The 24,043-nt window shown below is 62.3% G+C and overlaps 1 protein-coding gene across 5 annotated transcripts; it reads right to left on the bottom strand.

The window, feature by feature from the left end:
- Nucleotides 1-455: 455 nt before the first annotated feature.
- FLNA (filamin A) lies at nt 456-23,378 on the bottom strand. Of its 5 annotated transcripts, none has more exons than XM_058534996.1 (47): nt 22,912-23,378; nt 19,509-19,757; nt 19,288-19,385; nt 19,029-19,176; nt 18,361-18,479; nt 18,201-18,278; nt 17,947-18,109; nt 17,646-17,846; nt 16,954-17,130; nt 16,745-16,868; nt 16,492-16,628; nt 16,198-16,391; nt 15,909-16,022; nt 15,673-15,816; nt 14,798-14,921; nt 14,551-14,711; nt 14,374-14,464; nt 14,118-14,287; nt 13,736-13,853; nt 13,375-13,637; nt 12,547-13,144; nt 12,278-12,451; nt 12,035-12,197; nt 11,796-11,956; nt 11,534-11,704; nt 10,979-11,102; nt 10,733-10,889; nt 9,865-10,054; nt 9,686-9,709; nt 7,108-7,355; nt 6,909-7,004; nt 6,642-6,744; nt 6,414-6,554; nt 6,177-6,305; nt 5,832-6,005; nt 5,585-5,746; nt 5,304-5,507; nt 5,075-5,227; nt 4,837-4,959; nt 4,449-4,715; nt 4,156-4,293; nt 3,839-3,954; nt 3,220-3,352; nt 2,033-2,209; nt 1,643-1,861; nt 1,355-1,558; nt 456-963 (listed from the first exon to the last, which is right to left on the bottom strand). In XM_058534996.1, the coding sequence occupies exons 1-47, from the start codon at nt 23,282-23,284 to the stop codon at nt 776-778; spliced, it is 7,983 nt and encodes a 2,660-aa protein (XP_058390979.1). In that variant the 5' UTR covers nt 23,285-23,378; the 3' UTR covers nt 456-775. The 5 variants fall into 5 exon arrangements, with proteins under 5 accessions (XP_058390979.1, XP_058390983.1, XP_058390981.1 ...); XM_058535000.1 differs by having other exon boundaries at nt 12,547-12,898; XM_058534998.1 differs by having other exon boundaries at nt 16,954-17,091.
- Nucleotides 23,379-24,043: the final 665 nt, after the last annotated feature.

Here is a 24,043-nt window from a genome sequence, read left to right as displayed (position 1 = left end):
AGGGAGGGAGGGCAGGATAGGCGAGGACACCTGAGGCCAGGGTGGGCATCAGGCAAAGTCTGTGGCCAGCAGGCAGTGCCTCGAATGTGTCCACCCACTGCCCCCTCCCACTGCCCCAGCACTTTGCCTCCTACAGACTGGCCATGGCCTGGCCTTCCCCTAGGATAGCATCTGTTCCTGGTACAGCCTGGGACAAGTGTACCAGCACCAGGCCCTGTTCTGGGGGCACTACACACCCCTTGCCCCACGTTGGTCTGAACCCAGGGAGGCATAGAGGAGGTGAGTGCCGATGGGGCCTCCTGGAGTCAAGGGGTGGGGCGAGGGTTGGGGGCAGCAGGAGCCCATGGATGCTTGGGCAGTGGAAGGGGCCGGGCCTGAAGGTCCTGCAGTCTGTGGCCTGGGCCAAGGCTTTGATCCACCCTGCAGGCACCCTTGCAAGAAAGGTAGAGCCACCCTCAGGAGAACGGAAGCAGAACTTTATTCCTCTTGGCTAGGGAAGAGAACTAGCGGGTGGGTGTGCACAGGACCCCCACCCCTCACCCCTCCCGGAACCAAAGAAGACAGGCAGAGCCACCAAACAGCTCCCTCTGCTCGCCTTTCTCCTTTGCCCAAGTGGAGGCAGGTGAGCGCAGGGCAGGGGAGGCTGCAGTGACAGGGTGGCCAGGGCTGGCCAGGGCTCCAGGGCTGAGGAGAGGAAGGGGGGCTGCTCGGGTGGTGGGGCAGGGGCAGGGGCACTTCTCGTCCTGGGAGTTGTCGGCCGGCATGGACACAGAGCTCAGGGCACGAGGACACGGTAGGGACTGCCTGGGATGTGCTCGTCGCCCCACTTGACCACCAGCGTGTACTCCCCCTTGTCCTTGAGCAGGTAGGAGACGCTGTAGAGCCGGCTGCCCACGTGCTTCACCAGGATCTCCTCGCAGGGCGTCCGGGGGCCGTGCACCCCCACCAGCAACATGTTGTTGCCTGGGGCAAGGGAAGGGGCCTCAGTCCCAGGTCCCAAGTCCCCTCCTTTCAGTTGCCACTGCACTGAACTCCTTCTCCTGTCCTGTATCCTCTCCTTCCCCTGACCTATTCCAGGGTGACAGCCCTTCCTAAAGATCTGCCAGCACTGCCACCCCCCAGGCCAGGACAGAAAACTCCAGTGCCTCTGAGGCACTTTCCTAAAGGGTAGAGGAGATGGCAGGGAGACCCCAATAGGAAGTGGCTCTAGAAGTGACAGCCACACCCCGAAAAGCATTCCCAGCCCACCTCACACCCCCCCTTCCTGTGTTCCCAGGCACTGGCCATCCTGTCTTATTTCTGGCCTTCTCTTTCTGGAAGGGCTGGGGCTGGGGGCCGGGGCCTGGGAGCCCACCTGCTTTGCTGCAGTCCACTGTGAAGCTGCTCTTCTGGCCCACGTAGGCCTTGCTCAACCCCAGGCCCTTGGCCAGCACCTTGCTGGCATCGGTGGGACCTGGGAGCGGTGCCCCATGCTGAGGGGCACTGGCAGTCTTGGTCAGGGAGTCCACGAACACCGATGATGTCTCATGGAGGCTGTGGTTGCTGACGAGACGGGGACCTGTGAGGCAGAGAAGGTAGGGCTAATAGGTGGCCTGAGTACCTGGCATTCGGTTGGGCACCAGCAGTCTAGTGCAGGGCTCACCTGTGACTTTGGCTTTGAAGGGGCTGCCCCCAATGTGGTAGGGACCGCCATACTTGATGGAGATGAGGTAGCTGCCAGGTGCCATGGGGGTGTAGGTAACGCGGTAGCCCTCAGGGCACTCCTGGCAATCCATCTTCACCTTGGAGGGCCCGTCGATGGTTACTGACAGGGCACCAGCTCCCGCGTTGCTTGTGTTCACGATAAACTCAGCTGGGCTCCCTGGGAGCACGGGAGGTCAGGCAGAGCTGGCCCGGCCCGTTTCCCCACCCCCATCCCCCTCCCTCCAGCATAGCCTTGTCACCTCTGTACACCTCCTGTCGTCACTGAGAGCTTAGAGGAGGGGCCCTAGAAGCCGTGTCCACATACCAGAAGCTGTACCCACTGACCTACCTGTGACGCCGCCTTCCAGGCCGGCACCATAGGCGGACACCAGGCCTGGGTCCCCTCCATGCCCAGGCTCCCCAACTCGGATCTTGAAGGGGCTTCCAGGGATGTGGGTGCCATTGAACTTGACATCAATCAGGTAGACACCATTCTCCCGTGGGATAAAGCGCACGGCGTACTTATCTGAGGAACAGAGCAGCCTGCTGTGGGCCTGGGGTCTCTCCCTCAAAACCAAACAAGTGGCATCTGTGAGGGGTGTCCCTTGCCCACCAGTGTGAGTCCAGCAGGTCCACACAGCCCACTCAGCTTCTTCTGGGGACTGTGCTGGGCACCCACACCCCGCAACACAGACCTCCTGAAGCCTGAGGGCTGAAGCTTTAGATGCCCGAGCAGCCCGCTACTGGGGCTCATTTGGACTGAAATCTTTTTTTTTTTTTTAAATAATTTTATTTATTTATTTATTTATTTATTTATTTTCCCTCAAAGCCCCAGTAGATAGTTGTATGTCATAGCTGCACATCCTTCTAGTAGCTGTATGTGGGATGTGGCCTCAGCATGGCCGGAGAAGCGGTGCATCGGTGCGCGCACCTGGGATCTGAACCCAGGCCGCCAGCGGCGGAGCGGGTGCACTTAACCGCTAAGCCACGGGGCCGGCCCTGGACTGAAATCTTTTATAAGCAAAATACCCGCCTTACTGCCTCCTTAGAAAGGCAACCGTGAAATGCCATATGCCCTGTGTGTTGACCGGGACTCGAGGTCACGCAGCTAGGAAAGGGCAGGACTAGGCTGTGAGACTAGTGAAACTTGGCCAAGCAGCTCCTCCCACTGCGGGCTGCCCCAGGCCTGCCTGTAAGTGCCATGCTCTGGCGAGAGCACTGAGCAGCCCCATGAATAGACTTTGGGTCTCTCCCTCAAGAGACTGCATCATACTCCCTGCGGAAGGCTCTCTTTTTCCTAGCAGCCATGGCTGCTGAGGCAGATCCCCAAGGGCTTGGGTCACGAGTTGGGGAAGGGTTGCCTGGCTGAAGGAGCCCAGGCATTTGGGCCCTGTCTCCGCTGCTTTCAGAATCTGTACCTTCCTTTTGCACTCTCAGCCTGCTTCCAGCCAGCTGGGCAGGCCCAGAGGCGGCCCACTGCTCCCAGCAGGGCCAGGGCAGAAATGGCTGGGTGGCTGGGCAGGGACAAGGCCTCACCTTGGTCGATCTCTGTGACATAGCACTCCTCCAGGGCTCCCGAGGGGCTGTGCACCTTGGCATCGATCGCCCCCTTGGCCCCGTTCAGGCTGACTGCAAAAGAGGCTGGCTGGTTGACCTTTAGCCCTGACTCCTGGAAGCACAGCAGACGTGGTTAGACAGGGCCGCTGGTGCTGGGGTGAGGGAGGGCAGGGCCCCAGAAGCAGGAGGCCCACAAGGCCGCACTTACCCATCTGGCGTCCAACTTGGTTTAAAGAGGGAGAGCCATTGATTCTCGAGGGGCAGCAAGCTACAGGCACACGCCCCCACCCCCAGACCCATGCACTGCAATCACACACCTGGCAGGCTGTCCCTCTTTAAACCTCAGCCCTGGTGCTCAAGGGGCACAGGCTTCTGTTCAAAGCCTTTAGACCTGAGACACGAGAAAAACTCCACACGGTGGGCAGGGGTGCTTCCTGCCGACCCCAAGTATGGGCTGCACCCGGCCAGAGCAGAGGCCCGGTGCCCTGAACTGGGCTGGACAGGTCGCTCAACACAGGGCCGAGGCCTGCTCCATGTGGCGGCTCTGGTCTGGCCGGGCCCAGGAGCCCCAGGTGGGCGGTTTCTCTCGGTGCCTCACCTGAAGACTAGAAACAGTAAGGCGGCGGGCGTCGCCAGACGGAGAAGCCACGGGCACCACGAAGGGGCTGTCGGGGATGTGCTCCTCGTTGAACTTGACTGAGACCTCGTAGTCACCTGGGCAGGAAGAGAGCACAGAGGTCATGCTGGGAAGCCCCCACTTGTCAGCGTTCGAGCCTCCTGCCTCCCACAAAGAGCCTGGGTTGCCCTGGGACCTCAAGGTGGAGGGTGGGAGCCAGGCGGGGCTGTCTGCGTAGAATCAGACCAACACCCACCCCTGGGCGCCACCTCTCCTGACCCCAGCCAGGCCCTCAGTACCTGGCTCCTGGACCACATAGGCCACACCACAGGAGCCGTCCTTGCGGTCCTCGAAGGAGATCTCGGCCTTGCTAGGGCCCTCAACAGCAATGGCCAAGCCTCCAGCACCAGCTTCCCTGGTCCAAATGCTGAATTCAGCTGTGGGAAAGCAATGTGTCCTCATGGAGGGCTGCTCCCCTGGCCTCAGCACCTCCAAGCACAGCTGAGATCAGCGTGTCTTCTCACTATTTCGTCCACCCCTCAGCCCCCAGCCCCGCACAGGAGAGTAAGAGCCTGGCGGGAAGCAAGCCTACCTGGCACTCCGGCTTCAGCCCTCTCCAGGCCAGGGCCCCCGGCACGGACCTTGTGAGCTCCCCCTTCCCCCAGGGGCCCCACGGTGAACTGGAAGGGGCTCCCAGGCACGTGCTGTCCCTTGTACTTGACGCTGACAGTGTGCATGCCCATCTCGGCGGGCACAAAGCGGATGCAGTAGGTATGGTTCTCCCCTTCCACGATCTCAGCCTCGTGGCTCTTCCCCGATGGGCTAGTCACCTGGGCTGTCATGTCCTGGATGCTAATTTCTGTAAGTGGGGGACGGCCTGGTGAGCAGGAGCCCTGGTATCCAACCCCTCTGCTTGGGGCCGGCTATGGCTGGCACCCAAGACTCCCCCAGACTCCTCCCTGGCTCCCTAGATTTCCTACCAGGGATCTTCAGACTGAGGTCACAATGACTGCCAACATTGGCCACTGAAGGGGCCCGTCGCCTGCGTGTGATGCTCTCTTTCACCCGGCCCTCACCTGTCACTTTCACGGAGAAGGGGCTGCCTGCAGGAGGAAGGCACAGCCCACGGCCCACACAAGTTACATTCTGCAGGTGGGCCCTGAGGTGTGGCAAGGAGGGTGGCCCAGCCAGGGGGAGGGGCATGGGTGCTGCACTCACCAGGCACATGCTGGTCAGCGAACTTGATGTTGATGATGTAGTTTCCAGGCTCCGTGGGGCAATAGGTGACCCTGCATGTGCCATCCTCCAGGTCTTCTGTATTGATGTCCACCTTGCTGGGGCCCTCGATGGACAGGCTGAGCCCGCCGTAGCCTGCAGGAGGGACACTCCTGAGCTAGGGGACCAAGCACAGTGGTCTCACCCTGGCTGGCAGGCCACCACCGCCTACCTGCATCACGAGTGTCGATGATAAACTCTGCGGGCTCAAAGGTGTGGCCTTCGTGGAGGCCCTGGCCTGAGACCCGCACACGGCTGGCATCCCCAATCTCTGACTGGCTGATCACCACGGGGATGGGGCTGCTTGCCACGTGCTGGCCATTCTTCTTCACGTGTACCAGGTGCTCCCCTGTCTCCTTGGGCACAAATGAGATCCCTGGGCACAGGGTGGGGCTGTCAGCCAGGGAAAGGTGTGCAGCCCCTAGCCTCCCTCCTTTGCAGAAGGCCTCTTACCCACGTGGCCGTTGCGCAGCCGCTTCAGCAGACAGGGCTCCTCCCGGCCCGAGGGCGGCACCACAGTGGCCGTCAGTAGGCTGAGGTCCGTCTCCGAGATATTGATGGGGATGTCAGCGGCAGAGCCCACCTTCAGGTGGGACATGCGCATCGAGTCGTCACCTGGCAGGGGACAGTCACTGCATGTCCAGGCATGGAGGGAGACTGCACCCACCCTGCTTTTGTCACTTCTCCCAGTGCCACCCACCTGTGACCCTGGCGGTGAAGGGGCTGCCCGGGATGTGCTGCTCATTGTATTTGACCAGGATGCTGTAGTCGCCAGGCAGCACGGGCAGGTAGGAGACGCTACACGTCCCATCCTGGTTGTCGGTGCAGCTGATTTCTGCTTTGGATGGGCCCTCGATGGCCAGGGACAAGCCCCCTGGAGAAAGTGACGGGTGAGGGTGGGAATTGCACCCAGGGACACTGAACCAATGAGGAGGAGCTCCACTAGGTAAACAGGGCCAGCATGGTGGGGCAGGGAGCCCCCTTCGGGGAGCATCTCCCACGTCCTGCAGCACACAGGCAGATCAGGACTAGAGCTGCTGCTCACCCTCTCCCGCGTCCTTGGTGTTGACAGTGAAGACGGCAGGCTTGTTCACCACTCCGTGAGTGAGGCCAGGCCCATAGGCGGTGACGTGGCCACAGTTGACGTAATCCACGTAGAACTGCAGGGGGCTTCCTGAGGCAGGCAGAGGGGCCCCATGGAATGGGAGCCTTCTGTCGCCCCCAGGTCCTCCCTTGAGCCCTGGGCCCCTGTGAGGTGGTGGCGGCATGATGTGGGGCGCACCTGGGATATGCATGTTGTCATAGCGGATGTCCATCTCATGCAGGCCTGCCTCGCTGGGTGCATAGCGCACAGTCACAGTGCCATCCTTGTTGTCAGTGATGGCCGGCTGCGCCACCTTGCCCGAGGGCATCCGCACCTCCCCTGCAGGGCAGCGGGGCCGGGATCAGGGCAGCCCACTGGCACACCCTGGCCTCTGAGGCTCCCGAGCTCCTTTCCACTCCCACTTACCAGTGATCTCACCCTTCTTGATGGTGAAGGGGATGACGAGGTCGAAGGGCCTCAGGCTGGTGACATCCAGCCCATTGACGCCAACCAGGGGTCTCTCTGGGGCCTGCAGTGGAGAAAGAGAGCCCAAGTAAGGGACTGCAGGAGGGGAGGGAGTCCCAGGCGGGAGGATCTGGGGTCCCTCCTCACAGGTGGCAGAATGGGGTCTCACGGAACATCCAGCTGGCCAGCCCCCAAGTGTCCCCTGGGAGGAAGCAGGCCAGGCCATACCCAGGTCTGCTGGCCACCCTGGGCATAGGTGTACGGTGGGGCCAGTTGCTGAGGCCGCAGTGGGGGCTGTGCTGTGGGCTGGTCTCCAGCCAGAGCCTGCAGAGCAATGCACAAGAGCTGGAGACTCTGTCGTCACAGGGAACCCCGGGGGGGATAGGCCAGGCCCTGCCCAGTGCCCTCCCCCCAAGCCCCTCCTTACCGTCACTTGGAAGGGGCTGTTGGGCACGTGCTCACCACCAAAGCGCACGCAGATGACGTATTTGCCTGGCTGGGGGGCGGTGTAGAAGATGTCAAAGGTGCCATCCTCGTTCTCTACCACATCCACGTCCACCTCAGAGCCGTCGGGTGTGCACACGGTGCAGGTCACCTTGCCTTTGCCTGCCGCCTTGGTGTCCACGGTGATCACTGTTTCCTCCCCTATCTGGATGGTGGGGCCGATGCCAGCACCTGGTGGGGCAGGGTGGGTCCCCAAAGGGGGGCCAGCATGTGAGCTTGTTGCTCAGGCCACTCTGGTCCGCCTGCCGCCCACCCAGGCCTCTTACTGCCACCACCAAGCACAGCCAGGCCTCCCGCCCCCGCCCCCCAAGCTGGGATGGTGAGTGGTTTCTCAGAAGGCAGGAAAGGTTCCCCTGAGCCACCTCAAGCCAGGGAGTCCTATCTTGGGGGTAGCCCCGACGTGGGAAAGGCCTGATAGGTGGCACCCAGGTGTCTGCGAGGAAGGAAGAGCCTGGAGGCCCATGAGGCCACTGCCGCCATCAGGGCACAAGCTTTTGCTGCCACACCCTCCCCCCCCCCCCCCGCCAACTCGGTCTCAGCCAGTGCCATGGATCACACTGACCAACACCAGCGCTCTGGCTGGGCCCCAGCTGCCTTTGCCCCCACGGCCTGGCCCTGGCCCTGGCCCTGGCCCCAGTGCTATGTGCAGACGCGGTGAGGCAGAGTCCTGCTGCAGCGTGGGGGGACGTGACACTTGCCTCCCGCCCCCAGGCCTGAAGGTGAAACTGGAGTTTCCTGACAACTGAGAATGCTCGCTCAACCAGAGGGGAGGCTCACAATGAGGGATGGCCGGGCATGGCCCGGTGCAGGCAGGGAGCTGGGAGCAGGGAAGCAGGGAGGCAACGGGGTTAGCACCCGAGCAGCACAGCACAGCAGGCAGTGGCAGCACCCAGGGGGAACAGGGACAGGAGGCCCAAGCCACAGCCACCGCCACTAGGTTGCAAGGGCAGAGCAGCTGAGCAGCCTCCAGGGCCCCAGAGTGCCCGAGGAAAGGAGAGGGACAGTGACGTTATGATCTGGGCTCAGCCGTGGAGGCTTGGGGGGCTGTGGGTTGTGAGGCCTGGCAGCGAGAGTGCTTTCTGTAGCCCGGCCCTCGCCAGGGAAGCAGCCAGGAGCACCGAACCCACTCAAGGGCTAAGTTCAAGGCACCCCCCCGGCCAGCGTGCCACTGAGCTCCCCCATCAGCCGAGGGCTCCTGCTGTGCTACTAGGCTCCATGCTGGCCTCCTGCAGCTCCCATGAGCTCTAGACCTGGCTGCCTGCTGCCCACCATGCCCTGGGAGGCCTCACCCCACACCTGCCCACACCTGTTCTCCCCAGCTCAGAACCTGGACCCCACCATCTAGCTAGTGGCTCAGACCCCGGCTCCCCACATTCCCGACCCAGCACCCAGCCCATCAGCAGGTCTTGGCTGCTCCTCGCTCAAGCCCCAATGCCACCAGCCTGGCCCAAGCCACTTCTCCAACTGGTCCAAAAGTGACTTTGGCTCCCCAACTGGGCTCTCTGCCTCCATTCTGCACACAGTGGCCAGATAAACTGAGACTACTCCCTTAGCCAAGTCTTGACCCTGTCCCTGGTCTCCAAGGCCCTGTCCCCCTGCCCTAGGCACACGTCTGTCACCTCAGATCCTGAGACCTGCTCCACAAAGCTGGTGAGTCCCTGCCACGAATCCCTAGCCACCCTCTCACTCTCTCCCAAGCCACCTCACCCAAGCTCCCAGCCTGCAGCTTTCAGAGGCTCCCAAGTAGTTGTCGCCTTGTATCAGTGTCCCTAGTGTCCCTGGCTGGGGCTGGCTCTCCCCTCCCATGCCCAAGCAGGAGAACCTCCATGCCTGGTTGGGGCCACCTGAATAACGTCACTGCTGTGGGAATAGGGGGAGGGAAGGAGGCGGGGAGGGCGGGTGGGCCACCGAGTGCACTTTGGGGCTCTGAGGCTGGGCCACGCCCCGCCATGCTGGCCGCCCAAGCAGTCAACGCTGGTGCTACTGCACTACCAGCCAGCCCCACCCGCTCATGCAGCCTGCACCTCCCCCGGCCTGGGACGCAGAGGCCCCTGGGAGGTGGGGATGAGGGTCTGTGGATCTGGCCAGGGCTGGGGACTCCCACTGGTCGGAGGAGACCCCTTGTCCCCTTAGCCCATGGAGGAGCCCTTGACACGGAAGGAGGAAGCGAGAAGGAAGGGCCTGCTGCCCGCCCCTGGGGCTTCCCCAGGGTGCCAAGATCCCCAGACCCCCAGTGGGGTGCCTCACAGGACGCACCTCACCCCAAAGCTCTCAGCTGCAACCCGACTTCTCAGATTGGGAAACAGCGGCCCAGAGAGGGGGAGGGCCAGAGCGCTCATGCTCAGCTCCGGAGGCCTCCCTGGGCCCTAACCCTTAAGTCCCCCGCTCTGTCCCTGCCAAGAGCTGCAGCTGGAACTATCCTGGGAATCAGCACGGAAGAGGAAAGGAAGCTGCCCTCTGGGCAGGAGGGGCATTGGGAGTGGCCCCAGCAAGCAGCTTACCTAGCCCGTGACCTCCGATTGACACTGAGGTGAGAGGGCAGAGAGCAAGGAGAAAGGTCAGGTGAGTCACTCAAGGGGGCGGCCCCCACTCCCACACGCCGCCCCAAGCAGCGAGCCCTTGCACACAGGCACACCCAAGCCCCGTGCTGAGCGCCGCGGCCGCTGGCGGGCTGGCTCACCTGTGACCGTGCACTTGCTGGCATCCCCAGTGGGCACGGCCCGGACGCGGTACGGGGAGAAGGGAATCTCATCGCCACCATACTTGATGAGGATGGTGTAGCGGCCCGTGACATCTGGCACATAGGCCACCGTGTACGTGCCATCGTGGTTGTCTTGGATGTGTGTCTTTTTGGGCTTGCCCTCAGGGTCCTGTGTGGCATAGCACAGGGAAGGTGGTTGGCCCAAGGCCAGCAGGCCCAGGACCCTCTCAGAAGAGCGAGCACCACAGCTCCGCGGCAGCAGGGACAACCTCTGAGCCGCTCAACAGCCACAGCCGCAAACAGCTGCCTGCATCTGCCACTGTCCTTTACTTCCCCATGGGCAAAATCCAGAAGAGAAGCCCCAAAATGCCTAACACTCCCCCATGTGACAACAGGCAGGGCCAGGGAGCTTGGCGCCCATCCCGCTTTATCACCATGAGCACCTCTCGGCTCCCACCCTCCGCCCCAGGGCCTGCCCCAGAACCGAGCTCCCCTGGAAGATGTCAGCATCCTAGTGTTATACCTGGCCCACGAGAATGTGACAGGTGGGCAAGTTGAGGCACTAAGGACTTTGGTAACGCCCTCAAAGTCAGCAGCGAGTGTGTGCATGTGTGGGGAAGCCCAGGCCTGTCACCACCACCCTAGACGCGGGAGACCTGCCCTCACTGGCATGGCCCCCGAGGGAGAGCAGAGAGCCGGACTGGCCCACCCGGGACTGGCCCACCCGCCTCAGCTAAATGTCACACGCTGCACACCGCTCCGATCTGGGCCCCTCCCTCCCTCACCTTCCCCATGCCCTGAGCTGCGCTCCAGCAGGGCCCGGGAGCCACCCAGGCGGCCAGCTCACCGTGATCTGGACAGCCAGCAGACCCTCTCCTGCGTCCTTCGCATCAATAGTGAACTCCACAGGCAGGCTGGCGGGCACGCCCGTGGTGTTGAGCCCGGGGCCACTGGCCTTCACCTTGCTGGCATCATGCGTAGGCAGCACCTTGACCTTGAAGGGGCTATTGGGCCAGGGTGTTGTGAGTGGTCAGGAAGGTTCTTGGCAACCAGCCCAGTCCCCTCCCCACAGGCAGTGAGCCCTGCCTCTTACCTGCGGGGCACCTCCTCTTCCCCATATAGCACTGAAATGCTGTAGGGCCCCTCTCGGCTGGGCACATAGTTGACAGTCTGGGTGCCATCGGCATTGTCCACCACATCCACCGGCTCCACCAGGCCTGGCCCCAGTCCCAGAGACAGAGACTCAGGCAGTCCCCTGGGCCCCCAGCCCCACCAAACCAGAGGGCCAGGAAGAACTCAGCTGTGCCCCCAGCCCCCACCCCAGGCCTAGACCTCACTTTGCTTTCATCTGCCCATCCCCAGAAATGGCCCTGAGCCTCTGTGACTCCAGACACTAATCTGGGGGCAATCTTGGACCCTTGCCCTCCCTCCCACCACATCTGTTCAGTGGCCAGGTCCTGTCTGTTCTACCTCCTTCTGGGTCCCCTGCTCCTGGGCACTGGCTCCGCTGTCACCTGAGGCTCTTCCTTCTACTGCCTGCACACCTGTCCCAGCCTCCACACACTGGGCCTCCGGTCTCCTCCCTTGGCCCCCCTCAAAGAGGACTCTGCCCTCCCGACCCCCTGCGCCCAGGCGTGGGAACACTCACCTTTGGGTCCCTGCACTTTGACCTGTAGTGGGGCCACACCGGCCTTGCTCGTGTCCACTTGGAAGGACTGAGGCAGGTTGGCACGGACCATGCCTGGGCTCAGGCCAGGCCCAGAGCACTTGACCTTGGATGCGTCTGTCACATCATGCACAGGGACCTTGAAAGGACTGCCTGGTGGGAGAAGAGGGATGGCAGCTATATGAGAAAGAGCAAAGAGCGAGTGGGTGGTCCCAGCCTGGTATCGACCTACCTGCCTCCTTACCTGGCACTTGGTGGCCGCCGTAGGTGACATTAAGGCTGTAGGTGCCGGCCTCATAGGGGATGTACTCGACTGAGCAGCTGCCATCCTTGTTATCCATGCAAGACATTTTAGCCTCGGAGGGGCCCTCTACGGCCAGGCCCAGGCCCCCCGTGCCAGCTCCCCTGGTCCAAAGAGACAGCCCATTACTCCCTGGGGTTCTAAGACCCATCGTGGCTCCTGCCTCTCAGGTGCTTGCTCACCTCGTCTCCACAGTGAACTTGTTGGGCTTGTTGGTGGTGCCACTCTGGATGCCTGGCCCGTGGACATGCACTCGGGTGGGGTCACAGCCCTCAGTCACGGGCACCTGGAAGGGGCTGCTGGGCACAGGGCTGCCGTCATAGGTCACGTCCACAGAGTGGAGTCCTGGAGGAAAGCAGGCCAGATCAGGAAGAGCCCAGGCTGCCCTACCCCATCCCCCGTCCCTCGGGAGCCCCAGCACACACCCTCCTCATAAGGTGTGTATTCCACTTTATATGTGCCATCACCACAGTCCTGCACGTAGGTCTCGGTCAGGTTGCCTGAGGGGTTGGCTACACGAGCCTTAACGTGCGGCCCTCCAGTCTGCGTCAGAGCCCGGGCATCCACACTGAACTCAGTGGTGGCCTCTCGGAAGACACCTGCAGGGGGGGCATGGGGAGGAGGCATGGGGCTCCAGGAGCCCTGAGGGCCCTGGCTCCTCCCTGCTCCCATTGCCCACAGTGGGGCCTCTCACCTTGGCCCTCGATCCCAGGCCCATAGCACTGGATGCCCGAGGTGTCCACCGCAGGCTCCACCTGCAGCTTGCTGGGGAAGTTGGGCACAGGCTGGCCGCCGTACTTGATGGTGACAGTGTAGGCCCCAGGGCAAAGGGGGATGTAGGTGATGGTGTGCGTGCCATCACCGTGGTCCTGGATGTGCACCTCTGCTGGCAGCCCTGCCTCGGATCGGATCTCGATGGTCAGCTCTGCACTGCCAGCGCTCGAGCAGTCCACGTGGAACTGGCCTGCCTCACCGGCAGTGGCCCGCTCCAGCCCAGGGCCTGAGCACTTGACCTTGGATGCGTCAAAGCAGGGAACCACGTGGGCCTTGAATGGGGAGCCAGGGATGTGGGTGTCAGCAAAGAGAATGTTGATGTTGTAGTCCCCAGGCTCGGTAGGCACATAAGACACGGAGCATGTGCCGTCCCCATTGTCCAGGCACTCAAGCTGGGCCTCGCAGGGGCCCTCCACCGTCAGGCCCAGGCCGCCGGTGCCGGCACCCTTGGTATCGATGGTGAAGCGAGCAGGGGAGCCTGCACTGCCGCCCTGCAGCCCCGGCCCAAACGCCTTCACCTGAGGGAGGAGGGGCAGGTCAGGAGCCAAAGCCAAGCCACCTCCCTGACCCTTGACCCTAGAGCCCCAGCCTGACCTTCCATCTACCTTTTCTTGTTCTAGCTTCCTTCCCCCACTAGACAGGGGCACAAGCAGGCCTGGGTGGGGCCATCGGTCATAAGGACAAAAATGAGAAAGGGCGAGGGCAAGTCCGGAGAAGATGGGATGGCCCCCCCCCGTACACCAATTACCTTGCTAGGCTTGGTGGGGGGCACCGCTTCCAGAGGAAAGGGGCTGCCGGGCACAGGCATGCCATCGTAGGTCACCTCAACCTCGTAGGGCCCCTCCTCACGGGGCACAAAGCGCACCACACTGTTGTCAGCCCCCAGGCCTGGCTCCACCTTGCACGGCACTGGTGTGCCTGAGGGGCCCACAATCTTGGACGCCACTTTGCCTTGGCCACCAGCGCCCTTGGACTTGACAGTGAACTCCTGGTCTTTGCCAACGTCCACCTCTGTTGAGATGAAGAGAGGAGGGAGAGAACTGTGATGCCTGGCCCAGGCAGCCCCTGGGGCACCCTCAGTGACTGTGACAAGGGCCCCAGTGACTTACTCTCTCCCAGGCCGGACACCTTGATCTTGCTGAGGTCCAGGCTTGGAGACACCCCCACTGAGAACGGGCTTTTGGGGATAGGATCTCCTCCGTAAGTGACGTTGACGCCCACTGGGCCCTGGGAGGGGTGCAGAAGAGCAGAGTCATGGGTCATGACCCTGGTCACCCTGGCCTACAGCTTCTCCATGGTGTGGGGGGGGAGTCAGAGAGCACTGGCTTTGCTCCCTGACCCCCGGCCTTCTAAGCCTGCTCTCTTCCAGGTGGGAAATGAGAGTGGGCAGGAAGCCCCTTGGATTAGTCCACCCAGCCCACCATGCAAGGAAGCCCATGAGCTCAGTGGGTATAGTGAAGGGGTGCAGCTGCAGTGAGTCAAGGTAGCTACCTGCTGCACAGGAGTGTACTTGACTGTGTAGGTGTTGTCATGGTGGTCAATGACGTCCACATCACGCACTGTGTCCCCCTTGGCCAACCCCGAGAACTGGACGTCCAGCTTGCCTTTGCCAGCAGCTTTGGCATTGACCGTGAAGTGGGTGGGTTTGCCAAGCTCGATACCTGAGGAGACACGGCAACCGTGTAGGGGCACCTCGTCTCAACCCCCTTGAGGCCCCTCAACCTCCCCACAGGGGACTTGGTCTCACCTGTGCGACTGAGGCCTGGGCCCTCGGCCTTCACCTTGCTGGCATCATGGGAGGGCTCCACTTTGACCCGGATGGGGCTGGTGGGTGTGGCCTGCAGCAGGCAGGAGGAGAAGGGCTGAGAGGAGAGCAGCACCCCAATACCCAGTGGTATTAGGGGCTGGGAGCAGCACCACCCACCTGGTCAGCAAAGAGGACCATGATGGTGTAGCTGCCAGCCCCACGGGGTGTGTACTTGACTGTGAAGGTGTCATTGTCATTGCGGATGATGTCAAAGTCGATGTCGGCCTCAGCGGGGCCCACCACACCAGGGGCACACTTGATGCCGATGCTGACGTCACCTGTGGCAGGGCAGGGAGCGGAGGCTGGGAACTCATGGAGACGCCTCACCCACTTACCCCCCCACCCACCCATGGCAGGGCCTCACCCTGGCCGGCCTCCGTGCAGTCCACAGTGAAGTAGGTGGGCTCATGAGCCTTGAGCCCCGTCTTGGCCACTCCTGGGCCATACACCTTGACCTTGTTTGGGTGGCTGCCGGCTCCCACGTTCACCTGCAGGGCACAGGAGCAAGTACAAAGGCATGAGCAGCCTGGAGGAGAGGCAGGGGCTTCTTTACTCATTGCCGGCAGGCACGCAAAATGGTGCAATCCCCTGCGGAAGTAGTCTGGTGATTCCTCAAACGATTAAACATCAACTGGCCATATGTTGGTGCAGTTCCACTCTTAGGTATCTTATCTACCCAGAGAAATGAGATCACTCGTCCACCAAACACTTGTACCTGAATGTTCACAGTGACACTATTCACAATAGCCCAAAGGTAAAACATCCCAAACGTCTATCAACTGATGGACGGATGGATACACAATGTGTGGTCTCTCCAGACAACGGAATCTTATTCGGCCCGAAAAGGAATGAAGCGCTGATTCGTGCTGCCCCATGGATGACCCACAGTGAAAACATGACGCTAAGGGAAAGCAGCCAGACACGAGAGGCCACCTCTTGATCATATGACTCCATCTGTAGGAAGTCTCCAGAATAGGCAAACCTCTATGGACAGGGAGCCCAGGAGTGGTTGCCTGGCTGCTGGGGCAGGGGGAAGTTGGGGGGTAGAGGAGTTTCTTTTGGGATGATGAGAACGTCCTCACCTTCGATTGTGGGGTGGCTGCACAACTCTGAATGTATTCAAAGCTATTGAGTTGTACACTTAAAATGGGTGAACTGTACGGTATTGCAGTTTTACCAAATAGAGCTAGACACAAAGCAAGCAGGTGGCCTAGGGAGATGGGTTAAAGGCCGGCTCACCCGGAAGGGGCTGTTGGGGATGCTGACGCCTCCCCAGGACACCATGGCCGTGTGCTTCACAGGCTTCCTGGGCACGTAGGAGCAGCTGTAAGTGCCATTGCCGTTGTCCTTGACTGACGCCTCCACAGGGCAGCCCTCATTGTCCTGGAAAGCAGGCAGGAGCAGGTGGGCCTGTTGGTCAGTGCCCCAGCCTCAGCACTTGCGCACCCTGCCCCCACCATAGGTGGATACCTCACCTGGACTTGGACCCGGAGAGGGGCCTTCCCGCCGTGCTTGGCATCCACTGTGAACTCTGCCGGCTTGTTGACAGCCACACCAGTCTTTTCCAATCCAGGCCCACGTGCCTTTACCTGATGGGAAGCCACCCAGATCTCAGGGGACCAAGTGCAGGCCAAGTGCAGGACACAGAGTGGCAGGAGCACACTGCTGGGGATACCAGCCCAGGGCCTGGGCCCCTCCCCAGCCAAACCCCCAAGCAGAGGCAGAAGGGGGCTGAGACCCAGGCCAGCGGCATGTGCCCTTTACCCTGTCTGGGTGGAAGTCCTGGGGCGCCTCACGGATGTCAGCCATGAAGGGGCTGAGGCGGATGTCCTCGCTGTTGCACAGCACATGCACAGCATACTCGCCAGCCTCCTGGGGCCAGTAGCGCACATCACAGGAACCATCACCCTTGTCGTCACATTCGATCTTGGCCTGTGACGGGCCCTCCACCGAGAAGCCTGACAACAGCCACCAACTCCATCAGCACCCTGGAGCCTCAGGGGTGTGGCCCTCACCACTCTCTGCCCCCAGGTGCCCACACCACAGCCTCCAACTTACCCAGGGTGCCCACATCGTCCCCAATGGCCTCCACCACGAAGTCTGCTGACTTGCCAACAACGCCGCCCTCCAGCCCAGGGCCCCAGGCCCGAACCTTCTGATTGCCACACTCGGTGCCCACCTTCACCTCAAAGGGACTGCGAAGAGACAGCCACATAGTAGAATGCTGAGGGGCACCTCCTTGGAGGGGGCTGGCCTGAGACCAGCAGGGGGAGAAGTGCATTGGCTCTGAGCACTCTGCCTGGGGCCTCACCTACGCCCGATGTTCTGGCCGCCCCACGTGATGGTGACAGTGTATGTGCCAGGGACCATGGGATAATACTCGAAGCCATAGATGCCATCCCCCAGGTCCTTCTGCTTCACACGCTCCTCACCCTCTGCCAGAGACAAGGGAGGGCCTCAGGCCTGCCCAGCAGCAGCCCTAGGGCTGCCACCACCCACCCCAGCAGCAGGCCAACTTACTGGGACCCTTCACAGTGACCTTCAGCTCCCCGCTGCCTGCGCCCTTGGTGTACACCTTGAAGTCGGCAGTCTCCTTCACTCGTACACCCTTGGGCTGAAGGCCCCGGCCAACAGCACGGCAGGCACCTGGGTTACAGGCTGCGGGCAGAGGGCCGGCTGAGTCACTGGGAGCTGGTGCTGGGTGACCCCTCCCTTGTGTCCCACAGGGCTGGGCATCAGGATGGGGATCCCTCAGAACTTGGCCCCACAGGATGGCGAGGGACACCCAAGAAAGAACTGGAAGGGGCTGTGACTCCAGAACCTGTGGCCCAGGCCAGGACATGGCAGGCCTCCTCCTCCCTGCTCCACCCCAGCCCCCAGCTCCCCGCCCAGCCCACCCCTTCCCTCCCAGAGGAAGACAGATCCAAGTACCGTTGACCCTGTGGGCAGAGCAGAGAGCAGCAGGTTTCTAGATAGCTGGAGCGAGCTCTTCCAAAGGTGAAAGCGTGGAGAGAGAGAGAGAGACACGGAAAGGGGCAACAAGAGGAGGAAGGACCCCAGCAGGGAGGAAAGAGAGCGTGCCCAGACAGTGGAAGCACAGAGACCTAGGGCGCCAGGGTGGGGGGTGCTGGAGGGGGACCCGCCCCTGCTGCCCCCTCCCTTGGGAGGCCTAGGGCACAGCACTCCAGCAGGGGGCACCAGGACTGGCCTACCTTGGCCAACAGTGACAATATAGGGGCTGCGAGGGATGGGCACACCAGCAAACGTGACATGCACTGTGTGGACACCCTCCATGGTGGGCTGGTAGCTGCAGCGATATGTGCTGTCGCCTCGGGCCTCCAGCTGAGGCTCCACAGTGCCCTTCTGTCCTGCAGGGTCCTGGATCACGACCTCCACCTCACCTGTGCCAGCTCCTGCCACAAGGTACCGGCTCAGCTCCCAGAGCCTCCAGGCTGCTCCTGGGCCCCAGCAGCTCTCCTCCCAGACCTGCTGGCCTTGGCAACCTCCCCTCACCTGCTGTGAAGATTTCAAAGTAGGTGGTCTTATTGGCGATGTTGCCGCTGGGCTCCAGGCCAGGGCCCTGGGCAGTCACTTTGCTGGCATCACCCTGGGACTTGTCCACATACACCTCAAAGGGGCTCTTGGCGATATGCTGGCCAGCAAAGAGTACAGTGACCTGTTCCCAGGAGGGGCAGGCCATGAGAGCTGGGCTGAGACTCTCCAGCCACTGCCCCCTCCACCAGCCTCCCCACGGGCTGAGGGCTCACCTTGTGAGTCCCCGTCACCTCGGGGACGTACCAGACAGAGAAGGTACGGTTCTTGTCATTATTGGCGGTAACCTTTGCCTGTGGTGGGAAGAAGCCCATGAGCCTTTGCTAAGAGTGGCCCCTCCATTTGGAGTGCCCTGCCGCCTGCCTGCGGCCCTACCTCCTCCTGGTGTCCGGCTGGGTCCTCCACGTACACCAGCACCTCCCCCTGGCCGGCACTCCTGGTCTCCACGGTGAACTCTGCCCGCTTCTTCACCATATTGCCCGTGGGCTCGATGCCTGCAGAGGAGGGTGAGGAAGCCATAGGCCGGCTGTTAGGGTTGCCACCTCACCCCTCCATCCCCTCACCCTTCAGGAGCACCTCCCTCTGCAGGCTCGGTGCCCCTCCCTGCCATACCCGTCAGGCACATCCTGAACTGACTGAGTCAGCTCAGTGTAAACTGCGGCACATGGAGCCTGGCCTTGGGCCCCAGCTGCACTCTTGCTGTGGACAGGCCTGGGCCTGTTTTTTGGAACACTCACTCGGGTTTGTCTGGGCCCTTGCTCCTACATGACACCCTGGCTGGGTTTCATCTCCATTTACAGTAAAGCAGCCGGGTCCTCCCTCCCTGAACACGTTCCACCTCAGGCTTATGTGATGTGGGGAACTTAGCAGCCCAGTGGCCAGTTGTGACCAGCCCTGACCCACTCCTATCTGACCATCAGGGGGCACCTGATAACCTCGCCACTATGCGACTGAAGACTCCCTGGGACCTCTAAGTGCAGAGAGGACACTGTCCTACAGAGAGGAGGTCAGCACACAGGAGAGCCCCGGCCCGGCTCCCTCACCTGGCCCATAGGCTCGGGCTTTCTTCGGGTTCAGTTTGGGCCGCAGGGGAGCCCCTGGCTTCAGCTTGGCCTTGGGGAACTGGGACAGGTAGGTCATGACAGAATGCTCATCCACATTGGGGTCCACAATCTCCTCGGGGGTGATCACCTGTCACAGGCAGAATACAGGAGCCATTTGGCCTCCAAGCCTCAAGTTCCTGGGATATGACACCTCTCCCCACTGGGACCACAGCCCCCAGGCAGCCAGGCAGGAGTGTACCTGAGGGATGCCCAGCCAGTCATCGGCCTGCTGCATGGCTTCCCGTGCATTGTTCACAGGCTTGCTGGCATCCCAGGAGTCCCAGTCAGGGCACAGGCCTGTGGTGCAAGGAAGGCTGTGAGTCTAGGGGGCTGCAGCACCCCCTTGCAGGCCGTCCCCTCCACTCCACCCACAGACGGCCCCAGCTCCAGCCCCCCGCCTTCCGTTCCCACACCCCTCACCCGGGGCACAACTATCAACAAGGGCGCCCAGGGCCCTGCCACTCTGCCAGTCCCGACTGAAGTTGGTGATGGGCAGCTGTGGCAGCTTGTTCTGGATCCAGCCCAGGAGCCTCTGCTTGGGTGTCTGCTTCTTGGCTTCCTCATCCTCCTCCTCATCCCACATGGGCATGGAGATGGAGTAGTGCAGGATCAGGGTCCAGATGAGGCCCAAGATCAGCTTCAGGTTCCCGTCCACAATGGCCTTGCTGTCTGTGAAGAAAAGGAGGGGCACCGCTGGGCAGGCGGGGGGCCACCCCTGTGTCCCCGCACGTGCGCGCGCTCACACACACACACACACACACAGGCTTGGGGGGTACACACACAGGGCATCAGGCCACTCCCAGGCAGTGGAGAGTATGGCAGCATGGGGAGCCCCAGGGAGGAGAGAGAGGCCCCCTGTGGGGTATAGTAAGGGATTCAGAGGTGAAGGAGACTTCTGGGGGAAGGGGAGATACCCACAGATGCAGGGTGACAATACAGCACAATGAGGGGGTGCTGCCAGAAGCCCTGGGGCCAGGTGGGCCCAGAGGACCCAGGATGCAGACAGGGCTGGGTAAGCCTCTGGAGGAGCCCTCTCCCCCAAAGATGGCTCTGGAGAGTGAACGGGATGAGGGTTTTGTAGCTGCCCAAGTAGGGGCACACTGCTCATCTCTAGGGGTCTCCAGGGAATGGAGAGGAGGAATGGCCCAGTCCCTGCGGGCCTAGCTGCCAGGGCCTCTGACCTGGCCCTGGAAGGGGAGGAGGGCTGGGGCTTAGGCTGAGGAAGAGGAAGACCGGCGGGTGGGGTGGTTGGGAAATACAACTGTTGCCCCAGGGTGGGCGGCATGAGGCAGCCATGAGGCAGAGGAAGCGGAGGCGTTGGGCAAGGACCCTTTGGGTGGAGGGTGTGAGCCCCACCCCCCACTTCCTTAGTGCTCTCCCACGCCCCGCAGAGCCAAGCTGGGAGTCCAGCAGCAGGCCTGGCACAATGGAGGGGCCGGGAGCCCAAAGGAACCAGTAGTTGAGCTGCATGGCCCTGACTCACTGGGGACCAGCAGGGATGGCCTGCCAGCCAGGATGACAGGCAGGACACATTTCAGGGGGCTCTCTCACCCAGCCTGAGGAAGAGGAGTGCAGAGCCAGTGAGCCTGGGTTGGATGCCCAGGCCCCAGCTTGGGAACTAGGGTGGCAGAGGCCATGGGTGGGGTCCCCGAGTCCTGCTGCCTCAGCAGAGCCTGCCCAGCCACTGCCCGCCCTCCTCACCACCTAACGGGCCACTGGGCCTCACTCAGGCAGGCAGCCACCAAGCTCACCACAGGGGAAGTGGTTAGGGCGGACACTCTGCACCCTGTTACCATGGCAACCCCTCCGGCTCTGGGCCCCGCCCAAGGCCCTTCTGGGTTTCAGCCTCCTCAAGAGATGGGGGGCTGGAGGTGAGGCTCTGAGAACGGGTGGGCTTGTCTTTGGAATCCCTGCTAGTGTCCGTGGCCCCCCCCACCATAATCAAGAGAAAACACTTGTCTAGTGAGTCAACTTGGGGTTGAGAAGAGAATGGATGCCACCAAAAGAGCCATCAATGGCAGGTGGCCTCCGAATCTAACAGGCAGCATGTTGAGAACCAGCTGAGCCACTCAAAGCAGCGTGGACTCCCTGTTCCCAGGCTGGGGTTGGTCCCAGTTCTGCATCTCTGCCTTGCAGAAGTCCCCATATGGCGGGCTGGAGGATAAAGATGCGGCTTCAGGGTAGGGGTGACTGGATGGTTCAGAGAAGACCAAGGGCACAGGACCATCCTCGGCTTCCCAACAGGCCCCCACCCCCAGAGTCCTGGGTCCAGCATAAGAGCCCTCAGGAGGCCTGAGGCCCGCCTGCTGCTGTGACCCCTGAGGGAACACACTAGATCAAGCTCATCAGCCCTGGTGGGTCTGTCTGGGCCCTCCCCCTGGTCCATAGGAGGCCAGCCTAGGCCCTCCCCATCCCTCTCACAAAAAAGGGAGGGAAGGACCGGGGCCCAGGGTTGGGAGACTGCCTAGTTGGATGGCCCCGCCCCATCCCACCCCCTTTCCCCAGCCCCTGGGCCAGCCTGCCCCCTCCCTCCCCTAATCACTGCTGCTTTCCAACATTTTTTTGCCTTATATGGCAAAGCTCTGGGAACTAGGCCTGCTCCAGCCAGCTCACAAGAGGAGGAGAAGAAGGGAGGAGGGAGGAGAAGACCCCCCCCCAGACAGCTGGGGTGTGGCCTGCCTCCCCACATCCGGTTGCCCCCCCACCCAAGGCTCAGAGATGACTCAGCTTGGCTAGACTGAAGCTGGAACTGGGGGGTGGGCCTCAGCCTCGAATGGCATTCCAAAGAAAGACGTGGGTCCCTTGAGACCTGCCCTCTGAGTCGTTGGGGGCACCTGATTTTTGGTCCCTCACTTTCTCAGGCTCAGCATGGACCGTGCCAGGGCCATATGGACAACTGGAAGGCTTCTTTCAATTCTGAAGAAAACTCATGCCCCTTCTTCTCTCCCTGTTGCACATTCCCCCGAAGGCACCAGTTCTGGTGCCTGTGCCTGAGGGGCCCTCATCTTGAGAAGAGCCTGGGATGCTACAGTAGGCCCGGCCAATGAAGCCTCACCAACCCAGTGAGCCCAGCGCACGCTGGAGTACCTCCCAACCAATTCCTGCATTCTAGATGCACAAAAGTGGGAGCAAGAGTCTGGTCTAAGATCAGCAGTAACTTGGTGTCTAAGCATGCTACAAGCTGACACCCAGACTCATCTCTGGTGCCGTTTTGCTAGCTATGGTCCCCTCCGGTCCCCTAAGCTCCCTGGGGAAAATCTAAACTGGGGGTTGGAGCCATCTCCAGTGGGGGGCCCATCTTCCAGGGCCAGAAAAAGCCAAGAGTCCTAGACAATGGGACCCACGATCTCCAACCGGTTTAGGAACCACAGGGGCGCCAGAAGGCCCTCTCCAAATTGCTGTAGGGGGTGGAGAGCCCAGGCCTCCCCCTCCTCAGGGATGGGGCGCTGGGCGCAGGGCCAGAGCCTGGCCAGTGCCCGTCCGTCCCCCACCACGGCCCCTCCCCCGTAAGCCCCCGCCCCAGGCCCTCTCCCACCGCAGGCTCAGCGGCGGGGGCGTGGTCTGCGGAGGATGTGAGCTCAGCCTGGGCGTGGGCCAGCCGGGGTGGGGCGGGTGGGGGCGCGTAGCGGTTCGCACTGCCGGGCCGGCCTGCCTGCGCGCCTTTGTTCTCGAGGCCCGCGCGAAGCCAGGTGGCCCGCGGGCCCCTGGGACAGTGCTGTGGCTTAGGGGGGTGGCTGGGAGGGGTCGGCCAAGGGAAGATGGGAGGACACGCGGAGCCCCCACCCTCGCCCTCCCAGCGCCACAGGGCGGCCCGTGCCCTCACCGATGGACACAAGCTTGATGCTCTCACGATCCAGGAATTCAAGCGCCACCGACACGTTTTCGAGCTGCATCTGGCGGAACGTGGGCCTCTGGTTGTGCTTGCGGTGCATCTTCTTCTGGCTGAGCACCTCGAGCAGCGCGATGAGCCGCAGCCCGTCGCTCAGGTCCGTCTGCAGGTTGGCGATGCGTTTGCTCACGCACTTGAGGTGCTCATTGCACCAGCGCGTGAACGTGTTCTGCTGGATCTTCTTCCAAGGCGCGTCCTCCGCCAGGTCCTTCTCTGTGGCCGGCATCTCGGCGTCTCGCGTGTCAGCGCCACTGCTCGGAGCCGCGCCTGCTGCGCTCTGGCCCGCCCGGGAGTGGGAGCTACTCATTTTGAGGCGCGAGGAGCCGAGGGGCGGTGCTGCAGCCTAGGCAAGGGGACGGCCCTTTAATTAAAGTCGCAGGCACTTCAGCGCGCACGGGGCGATGCAGACAGCGGAGGTTGTGCTGTGGAGAGAGTGAGCCCTTTAAATGCGGGCGTGGGGCGGAGCTAGGGGTGTGGCTGCAGTGAGGCGGGGCCGCAGGGTTGGGCTTCGGGGGCCGCACCCGCCCCACCCCGCCCGTTGGAATGCCCCTCTTAGCCCCCTGCGCCCCAGCTGTTTTCACCCGATCCCCACCCCCAGCTCTGGGGAGGGTCGTTTGGACCGGAAGGGGGCAAGGACACACCCAAACCCCACGGTCTCACACTAGCACTGCAGGAAACACTGCAGCGAGGAAGGGCTGCCAGAGCGAGGCAAGGCTGAGCAGTGTCTGGCGCTGGACCACTTGGCTTCCAGCGGGCACGCCATACAAGAGACTTTCCCTCCCCAAGGCCCCTGCAGGGGGTGGGGTGGCTCACCCTCCCTGAGTCACGTGGGCTTCGCCCCGTCCCAGCAGCCCCCGCCACTCCCCTGCCACTCCGCCCTCACCCCCGGCCCGTTCCCAGGCTCCAGCGCCTGGGGTTTCCCGGCCGCGCCCCGGGAGCAGCGGGAAAGGGCCAGATTCTAAGAGCGAGTCCTTGGACAGCGCGGTCCCGGGCCAGGCGCCCCTGCGAGCGCTTTGCGCGCGTGCGCCACGCCAGGGAGGCGGCTGCCGGCGGGGCCCGGACCCTA

The sequence above is a fragment of the Diceros bicornis genome, chromosome X, assembly GCF_020826845.1.
Source record: "Diceros bicornis minor isolate mBicDic1 chromosome X, mDicBic1.mat.cur, whole genome shotgun sequence".
Lineage (NCBI taxonomy): Eukaryota > Metazoa > Chordata > Mammalia > Perissodactyla > Rhinocerotidae > Diceros > Diceros bicornis.
The sequence above is the reverse complement of the archived record's forward strand: the minus strand, read 5'-3'. Positions and strand labels throughout refer to the sequence as shown.

What these genes read in the sequence shown, in the direction of transcription:
- FLNA (XM_058534996.1), bottom strand. Translation starts at nt 23,284, where the DNA reads ATGAGTAGCTCCCACTCCCGGGCGGGCCAGAGCGCAGCAGGCGCGGCT. An exon ending in AATCGGAGGTCACGGGCTAG is followed by an intron (nt 7,356 to 9,685) that starts GTAAGCTGCTTG and finishes CTGCCCCACCAG; the next exon opens with GTGCTGGCATCGGCCCCACC. An exon ending in CCTGGAAGGCGGCGTCACAG is followed by an intron (nt 1,862 to 2,032) that starts GTAGGTCAGTGG and finishes CCGTGCTCCCAG; the next exon opens with GGAGCCCAGCTGAGTTTATC.